At 59.9% G+C, this 9,341-nt stretch overlaps 2 protein-coding genes across 3 annotated transcripts; both read right to left on the reverse strand.

The window, feature by feature from the left end:
* Nucleotides 1-821: 821 nt before the first annotated feature.
* On the reverse strand, nt 822-4,077 carry SNRPG (small nuclear ribonucleoprotein polypeptide G). Of its 2 annotated transcripts, none has more exons than XM_054175020.1 (4): nt 3,991-4,077; nt 2,724-2,746; nt 1,650-1,774; nt 822-1,015 (listed from the first exon to the last, which is right to left on the reverse strand). In XM_054175020.1, the coding sequence occupies exons 2-4, from the start codon at nt 2,740-2,742 to the stop codon at nt 965-967; spliced, it is 195 nt and encodes a 64-aa protein (XP_054030995.1). In that variant the 5' UTR covers nt 2,743-2,746; nt 3,991-4,077; the 3' UTR covers nt 822-964. The 2 variants fall into 2 exon arrangements, with proteins under 2 accessions (XP_054030995.1, XP_009909851.1); XM_009911549.2 differs by lacking the exon at nt 3,991-4,077 and adding an exon at nt 2,982-3,104.
* Nucleotides 4,038-6,700, reverse strand: FAM136A (family with sequence similarity 136 member A). Its single transcript, XM_054175019.1, has 3 exons — nt 6,551-6,700; nt 5,095-5,235; nt 4,038-4,226 (listed from the first exon to the last, which is right to left on the reverse strand). Exons 1-3 carry the CDS (start codon nt 6,656-6,658, stop codon nt 4,038-4,040), a joined length of 438 nt encoding a protein of 145 aa, XP_054030994.1. The 5' UTR covers nt 6,659-6,700.
* Nucleotides 6,701-9,341: the final 2,641 nt, after the last annotated feature.

The following is a 9,341-nucleotide window of genomic DNA, read 5'->3' on the forward strand; positions in this document are numbered from 1 at the left end:
CTTTTGGACAGCCCAGCTTGGCAGAGCAGCACTGGTATCACCAAGGGGAGTTTTTTACCACACATCTTCCATGAGACACCAGGGGGAAGGACACCAAAAGTGCCCAAATTGAACAGTTCAGTAAATGAAGTCTCCTGAAGGCCTCCTCCAAGGAGGAGTAGCCATCCCAGCCCTGCCTGTGCCCTCGTGGCCAAGGATGCCTCCTGGGCTGCATCAAGAAGAGTGGGGCCTGGAGCAGGTCAAGGGAAGGTTTCTCCTTCTGCTCTGTCCTGGTGAGACCACATCTGGAGTCCTGGGTCCAGTTTGGGCTCCCCAGTTGCAGAGGGACAGGGAAGTGCTGGAGAGAGTCCAGGGCAGGCCAGGAAGCTGCTGAGGGGCCTGGAGCAGCTCTGGGAGCAGCAAAGGCTGAGAGCCTGCAGAAGAGCAGCCCCAGAGGGGAGCTGAGCAATGCTCAGCAAGAGCTAAAGGAGCTGTGTGGGGCAAGAGGCTGGGGCCAGAGTCTGCTGAGTAGTGCCCAGGGACAGCACAAGGGGCACAAAGCGGCACCCAGGAGGCTCCACCTGAAGAGGAGGAGAAAGTTGTTTGTTGTGAGGGTGCTGGAGGCCTGGAGCAGGCTGCCCAGAGAGGTTGTGGAGTCTCCTTGTGTGGAGAGCTTCCAACCCTCCCTGGGCATTGTGCTGCTGGGCAAGCTGCTGGGGGTGCCCTGCTGGAGGAGGAGGCGGCTTGCCCTGGATGATCTCCAGAGGTCCCTTCCCACCCCACCCCGTGCTGGGATTGTGTGGTTCAGCTGCTCCCCCTCACCCAGCACAACTGACACAAGGTTACATCAACCAGTACAAAATTTATTTAACCAAACCAAACCCAAAATAAGTTTAAGCCCTGGGGAAGCTTCGTGGTAGAATGGGAGAGGAAAGGAAACAGCTTGGAGTTGGGATGTCTGGGAGTGAGGTGGGATCCTCCCCTGCTATACTCGTTCCAAAGCTTCCAACATAATGATGCTGTTTCCTCTTATCACCTAAAAATGAGAGTTCAGAGGTGGTGGTGAGATGTGGATTGCTTTGTGTGATGACAATAAACACCTCCACAGGCTCCTCAAAGGGCTGGACAGAGAAACTGTGGCTACTGCAGCCCTGGAACCATTTCAGGTTAGGTTGGTTGTGGCTCTGAGCAACCTGCTCTAGCTGAAAGATTACAGAATTGGGTTGGGTTGGAAAAGGCCTTCAAGAGGTGTTTTAAGCTGGGAAGGGACTGTTCAGAAGGGCCTGTGGGGATAGGAGGAGGGACAATGGTTTGAAAGTGGAGCAGGCTGGCCATCAGGAAGCTCTTTTCTCGGAGGGTGGTGCAACACTGGACCGGGTTGCCCAGGGAGGTGGTGGAGGCACCATGCCTGGAGACATTCAGGGTCAGGCTTGATAGGGCTCTGAGCAACCTGCTCTAGCTGGAGGTGTCCTTGCTGACTGCAGGGGCGTTGAGGGACCTTTGAGGCTCCCTTCCAACCCAGTACCTCCCCGCTCATCAAGCCCAACCACGCAGGTGTCCCCGCTGACTGCAGGGGGGGTGAAAGATGACCTCCGAAGGTCCCTCCCAAGCCACACCAGTCTCTGATGCAGCTCCCTGCCAGGCCAGCCCATCCCACAGCTTGCACTCACCACCATGCCAATGTTGTTCTGCTGGCCCCCTGGTGCCATCTCCACGCACTCATCGATGACGAGGTTCATGAAGGGGTCAAAGCCCCGCAGGATGCCCTGGACGTGGCGGCCGCCATTCAGCTTCACTGCAAGCAACCGGAGCAGGTTTAGAGGAGGGGGCTGCTGAGAGCCACCAGCTGGTGTTTTCCCACCACAGCTGCAGCTCTCAAACCCAGCCAGGGAGCTTCTTGTGCTGGGAAGGTTTCAGAATCGTAAAATGGTTTGGGTTGGAAGAGATCTTTTCAGATCCTGGAGTCCAAGCTTTAACCCAGCACTGCAGGGCACCACCAACCCACGGCCCTCAGCACCACGGCTCTGAAAGCCCTCCAGGGATGGGGACTTCATTGCTGCCCTGGGCAGCCTGGGCCAGGCCTAGACAACTCTCAAAGGGAAGCAATTGTTCCTCATGTCCAACCTAAACCCACCTTGCAGCAACTTGAGGCCATTTCCTCTTGTCCTGTTCCTTGGGAGAAGAGCCCAACCCCCACCTGGTTTCAAGCTCCTTTCAGGGAGTTACAGAGAGCCAGAAGGTCTCCCCTCAGCCTCCTTTTCTCCAGGCTCAACAACCCCAGGTCTCAGCTGCTCCTCCCCAGCCCTGTTCTCCAGATCCTTCCCCAGCTTTGTTGCTCTTCTCTAGCCCTGCTCCAACTCCTCAGTGTCCTTGGAGTGAGGGACCCCAAACTTGACTCCAGCACTCAAGGTGTGGCCTCAGCAGTGCCCAGCCCAGGGGAACAATCCCTGCCCTACTCCTGCTGACCACATTACATCCACAGAGTAGGGGCAGTTTAGTGCATCCCTTGGGGTACCACAGCTGATGAGGTATGAAAAGCCTGCCCTAAGAGCTGTAACTACCAACTTTAAACTAACACAAATGAATAGATTCTTAAGCCTGAAACTAGTCATAGGCAGTCCACCTCCCTCCCGCCTCCCCGCCGCAGGGCACCGTGACGGGGGGCAGCAGAGCCGGGCTGGGGACTCCCCGGTACCAAGCGCAAGCCCCCAGGGTGGGCTCAGCTCCGGGCGGGCGGCACTCACATGACAGCTTCTTGTCCATGAACCTGAAACGAGATGGCGGCAACGGGTCAGCAGCGGCGGGGGAAGGGGAGAGGCCTTCCCTCCCACCACCCCCCTGGCCGCCATGACACCGGCGGGCCCGCAGTGCACGCCGGGTCACCAGCACGCGTCGGGACACCGGCAGGCCCCCGATCACGCCGGGTACTTCCCGCCCTGTTATTCCCGGCTTCCCCTGGCCGTCCCATCCCGCTCTGGCCCCGTCCCCACGCCCAGACCCACTTCTTGAGCTCGGGCGGGTGCGCTTTGCTCATGGCGGCTCCTCCGCGCCCCTCGTTCTGCCGCTCAGCGCCGCGCTCTGACGTCACAGCGCGGGCGCCCGCGTGGCCCCCCCAAGCAGCCAATAGCAGCCCGCCCCTCTCCCTCCTCCTGCTTTTCCCACCGCCCCTCTCGCCTCCCCGGCAACCAATCAGCGCCCGAGGCGCCGTATTGCACCGAGTGGCAGCGCGAAGCGGCAACTAGAGCGGCGGCAAGGGGAAAACAGGGCAGCGGCAAGCAAAGCGCAGCTACACGCGGCACTACGGCAGGCCCCGGCCCCCGGCTCCGGCCCCACGCTGGGGGCGGTGAGTGGCGAACGGGTGCGGGGTCATCCCAGCACTACAGGCGCTACGCAGACGTGTGGAGGTCACTCCCAAGCATTATACACATGCAGCGGTCAGCTGCGTGCCGTGCACCCCCGTGCGCTGGGCAAGCGTGGGGTCACCCCTGCGTGGCACTAGTGCAGTGGCTACCCGATGCTGGGCAGGTGTGCACCCACACAGGGGTCACCCCCATACAATGGACCATTGTGGGGGTCACCTGAAGCATTGCACACGCACAAGGGTTACCCCAAGCACCTAGCAGCCATCTCCCAATCCCACAGCACGTCTCAGGTCACCCCACACCCTCCACAAGCACCAGCACCCCCAGTACCTAGAAGCCCTAGAGCAGATCCCCCTCCACCTTGCACCCACAGCCCCCAAAAGCATCACCCAACACATCTGTAAGAGTCACCTTGCACAAGGGCTCATCCCTTGGCACGGGCACCCAGCGGGCACCCGACACATCTTTAAGGGTCACCTTGCACAAGCACACCCTGTGGCTTCAGGCACCAAGCAGGGGCAGCCAACACATCTTTAAGGGTCACCCTGCACAAGGGCTCACCCCTTGGCACAGGTGCCAAGCAGGGGCACCCAGCACCTTGCCCCACCCCGACCCCTCCAGCACCCGCGGGTGGCGGGCAGCGTAGCACCTCGCCTGGAACGAGCGTGTCGAGGCTGGCAGCCCTGGGTGCCACCGTCACTGCTTGAGGGCAGCCAGGCTGTCCTGCATCTTCTTGGCCATGGCAGGGATGAGCCTCAGGTGGTCCTCGCCGCAGGTAGCCAGGCAGGCATCCAGCTGGCCGCGGACCTTGGCCTCCGAGCCCCCTGCGTCCAGCGCGTCCCGCGCCTTGTCGTTGCAGTGCAGCGTGCAGCGGCTCAGCCGGTCCTGCGGGGGGGCAGGGACACAGGGACAGCAGAGCAGGGTCACAGGGTGGTCGTCAGTGTAGCTTCACAGGTGGACATCAGTAAAGCTCCACAGATGGACATCAGTGAAGCTTCATAGATAGACATCAGTGAAGCTTCATAGATGGACATCAGTGAAGCTCCACAGGTGGACATCAGTGAAGCTTCATAGATAGACATCAGTAAAGCTCCACAGCTAGACATCAGTAAAGCTCCACAGGTGGACATCAGTGAAGCTTCATAGATAGACATCAGTAAAGCTCCACAGCTGGACATCAGTGAAGCTCCACAGGTAGACATCAGTGAAGCTTCATAGATGGTCCAGTTCTGGAGCCCCTATTACAGGAAGGATCTGGAGGTGCTGGACCATTTCCAGAGAAGGGCCATGAGGATGAGCAGAGGGCTGGAGCTGCTCTGCTATGAGGACAGACTGAGGGAGTTGGGGCTGTTCAGTTTGTAGAGGAGAAGGCTCCAAGGAAACCTAATTGTGGCCTGCCAGTATCTGAAGGGGACTACAAGAAAGCTGGGGAGGGTCTGTTTAAGGCATCAGGGAGTGATAGGACTGGGGGGGATGGAGCAAAACTAGAAGTGGGGAGATTCAGACTGGATGTGAGGAAGAAGTTCTTTCCCATGAGGGTGGTGAGAGACTGGCACAGGCTGCCCAGGGAGGTGGTGGAAGCCTCATGCCTGGAGGTTTTGAAGGCCAGGCTGGATGTGGCTGTGAGCAACCTGCTGTGGTGTGAGGTGTCCCTGCCCATGGCAGGGGGGTTGGAACTGGCTGAGCCTTGAGGTCCCTTCCAGCCCTGACAGTTCTATGATTCTCTCCCCACCCAGCACTTTTCTTCTCTCACCTGGAAGTGCTCCAGCTCCGAGGTGACGATGGCCTGGGCCTGTGCCAGGGGCGCGTGGCAGCGCTCGATGCAGCGCTGCACCTCCTGCATGGAGGCTGCGGCGTCCTCGCAGCACCGAGCGCTGCACCGGAACATGGCACCCTGAGGGGGAAGGGTCAGGGGAGGGGGGAAGGTCACATCAAGGCAATGGAGGGGTGGTGTTGGGTGGGTGCAGGCTGTGAGGACACCCCCTGCTTGGTGGAAGGCGCCTGGGAGGAGTGGGCTGCACCCTGAGGCTGCAGCTGTGTGCAGGTGTAGGGGACAGAAGGTATGGGAGGGGGACATGAGGTCTCTGGGGGCATAAAGTATGTGTTGGGGGGGGGGCACAGGGTAGATTTAGGGGGTGTAAGGCATGAATAGGGCTCAGAGGGCATTAGGGGGGGCATAAGGTATGTGCTGGAAGGGCCACAGGGTATGGGAGGGGCTCACAGGGCAGATTTATGGGGCACAAGGCATGTGGGGGGCTCAGAAGTTACTGTGGAGGGGCACACAGGGCATGGGAGGGGGGCACAGGGTATGTGGGGGCACAAAGTATGTGCTGGGTGGGGCACAGGGTATGTGCTGGAAGGGCCATGGGGTATGGGAGTGGCTCACAGAGCAGATTTAGGGGGAACAAGGCATGTGTGGGGATCAGAGGGCATACAGTGGGGGGCACAGGGCATGTGCTGGAAGGCCACAGGGTATGGGAGGGGGTCAGAGAGCAGATTTAGGGGGCACAAGGCATGTGGAGGGATCAGAGGGCATTGGGGGGAGAGGGCACAGAATATCTGTGGGGGGGTCACAGAGCAGATGCAGGGAGCACAGGGTACATGTAGGGGGCAAAGGAAACGTGCTGGGGGTGCTCAGAGCATTTATAGGCACACAGGACATGAACTGGGGGGAGCACAGGGCAGATTTAGGGGGCACAGGACAAATTTTGAGGGGCACAGGGTATATGTTTGTGGCACAGGTGATACATTGGAGGGTCACAGTTTATTTAGGGGGCACGGGGCATGTGCTGAGGGGGTACAGGACATATGCTGGGGGGGGCAGCGTATGTGTAGGGGCCACGGGACATGTTGGGGGGCACAGGGCACTTTCGGGGGGGGTGTGCTAGGGCACAGGATGTACTGCGGGGGAGGGGGGGACACAAGGCACATTTAGAGGGCACAGGGAGTGTGTAAAGGGCACAGGGCATGATATGGGGGGATGGGGGTGGGGGGCAAGGGCCATACCCTGAGGATTCGGCGGGGCCAGGGCTGACACAAGAGGGTGCAGAGACCCGGCAGCAGCCGGGGCGGACCCACGGCTCCCGCCGGGCACATGCACGGGGAGGGACCGGGGCCGGGCAGCGGCTGCCTCGCAGGGCCGGGACCCCTCGTGTGTGTCCCCCGCCTCCTCCTCCCCGGTCCCCTCTCTTCGGCCACCCTCCCGCTACCTGCATGCCCCGGATCCGGTCCCTTTCCAGGGCCTGCACCGCGCTCTCCACCGCTGCCTGCACCCGAACCTGCGCCGCCTCCGCTCGACTCTGCGCCGCCTCCGCCATGCCGGCCCCGGCTCCGCCCGCGGGGGGACGAACACCGCCGCGGGCTGGGCCAGGCGGAGCTGATCGGCTCGGCTGCGCTCGGCCCGGCTCGGGGGCTGCTCGGCTGCGCTCGGCCCGGCTCGGGGGCTGCTCGGCTGCGCTCGGCCCGGCTCGGGGGCTGCTCGGCTGCGCTCGGCCCGGCTCGGGGGCTGCTCGGCTGCGCTCGGCCCGGCTCGGGGGCTGCTCGGCTGCGCTCGGCCCGGCTCGGGGGCTGCTCGGCTGCGCTCGGCCCGGCTCGGGGGCTGCTCGGCTGCGCTCGGCCCGGCTCGGGGGCTGCTCGGCTGCGCTCGGCCCGGCTCGGGGGCTGCTCGGCTGCGCTCGGCCCGGCTCGGGGGCGGCTCGGCTGCGCTCGGCCCGGCTCGGGGGCTGCTCGAGGACGGCTCGGCTGCGCTCGGCCCGCCTCGGGGGCTGCTCGAGGACGGCTCGGCTGCGCTCGGCCCGCCTCGGGGGCTGCTCGGCTACTGTCTGCCCGGCTCGCTGCTTGCCCCGCGGCGCTGGAGTCCGCTCAGCCGTACGCGGAGGTGTTGGGCTCCGTTCGGCTCAGCACTGCGCAGCTCCGGCACGGCTGCGCTCGGCCCTGCACCACGCAGCAATGCAATACCGGGCACGGTACCCGGGCGTAAGCGGAGCACCCGGGCACCCAGCACAGTACCCAGACCTAGGCAAAGCAATCCGGGGCACGGGGCCCAGGCACAGGACCCAGCATGGCACAGTATCCTAGCACCCAGGCACACACCTAGGCATGCTCCCAGGCAGGACATACATCCACCCAGGGACCCCAATGGCAGCATCTGAACACGGGCACAGCACCCAGGTACCTGGGCATGGCCCCTAGGCACTGCACCCAGGCATGGGCACAGCCCTGGGCACAATATCCAAGCACAAGCACAAGCCCCAGGCACAGTACCTGGGCATGGCCCCCAGGCTCAGCACCCGTCCCCCCTTTCACTTCATTATTTGGGTTGAAAAGGGGTGGAAATGGGGCTGAGCCCACCCATGGGTGGGGTGTCAGTGCTGTGATGTTTGGAGACATCCAGCCTGGGACGGAGCCCTGTCCTGGGAGATCCCTACCAGCCAGCCCCAGAACCCCCCCAAATCTCCTCCCCAAACATTCCCCTGCCCCCCAAAAATGCCCCAAAAGTCCGAGTTTTCTGAAAAAAGGTGTCCTTTATATCACTTAAATATCTCTAATCCAGGTATTGGGAGGTGGGGGTGGGGGAAAGGGAGGAAGGGAGGGGGAAGAGGAGGGTCTGATCACAATAACATCTTATAGAAATCAAAAACCATTAATTTAAAGCACACAAAATAAATTAAACCATTAAATATTAACTTTCAGTGCAACATATACAGAAGACAACAAAGAGGAACCAGGACTTTTAAAACATCAAAGCCATCAAGAATGACCAAAACAAATTACCCAAAAGACCCCCCCCCAAAAAAAAAAAAACCCAACACCCAACCCAAACCAACTCAAAAATAAGACCCCCAACAAAATAAAAACCCAAACCTCCCCAAAATCCCAAACTTTGGGGTTGGTAATGAGGAGGGGCAAAAAAAAAACCCCACCACCCCAACACCCCCAAACCGAACTACAAAGAGGATGGTGCTGGGGGAGGGTTAAAGCACCGACCTCAGGAGGCTGAAGGGATTCCATTTCATTTTCTTGTTAATAAGAAGCTTGGATTTGTGTCCCCACACACCCCCCCCCAGGAAAGAAAATAAGGAGCCTGAGCTGTGGCCTTTCTTTGTCTTGCTAGAAAAATAAAGCTCCAAACCCACAGGGGTGGAGGGTGGGCTTCTGGGTGCCTAAAAATGAAGTCTGGGAAATAAACACCCCCCCCCCCCCCCCCCCCCCAAAAAAAAAAAAGCAGGGCAAAACCCCCCAACCAAACCCAAACTTAAAGGGGGGGAAAAAAAGAACCACCGACAACAAACCACCAAACACAACCCCCCCAAGCTTTGCCCCCTGCTGTTGGGCTCTGCAGGTGATGGTTCTGGGGGGGCTTGCTGCCAATTATTTTGGTGGCAAGGAGGGGGTTGGAAAAAAGGGGGGCAATAATAATTATAATTTATAATTATAAATTATAATTATTAAAAGAGGAAACCCAAAAGCCAAACCATAAAGAGAAACAAAACCACCCCCAGTTTGCCCCCAGCTGCCTGGGTTTGGTTCCGTGGAGCGGGTGATGCCCAGCTGCCATCTTCCTTGGCAAGGTTTTGGAGGGGTGGGGGAGGAATAAAGGGAGGGGAAAAAACCCAAACACCCCCAAAAAAGGAAAACCAAAATGAGGAAAACCAAACCCAAGAGAAAAAAAAAGCCCCAAACCTCCCCCAGTCTGCCCCCAGTTGCCAGGGTTTGGTTCCATGGAGCGGGTGATGCCCAGCTGCCATCTTCCTTGGCAAGGTTTTGGGGGGGGGAGGGGAGGGGGAATGAAGGGAGGGGAAAAAAAATTAAAACACCCCAAAAAAAAGGAAAACTAAAATCAGGTAAAGCAAACCCAAAAGAAAAAAGCCCCAAACCACCCCCAGTTTGCCCCCAGTTGCCAGGGTTTGGTTCCATGGAGCGGGTGATGCCCAGCTGCCATCTTCCTTGGCAAGGTTTTTGGGGGGGAGGGGAGGGGGAATGAAGGGAGGGGAAAAAAAT

Source organism: Dryobates pubescens, chromosome 31 (assembly GCF_014839835.1).
Source record: "Dryobates pubescens isolate bDryPub1 chromosome 31, bDryPub1.pri, whole genome shotgun sequence".
Lineage (NCBI taxonomy): Eukaryota > Metazoa > Chordata > Aves > Piciformes > Picidae > Dryobates > Dryobates pubescens.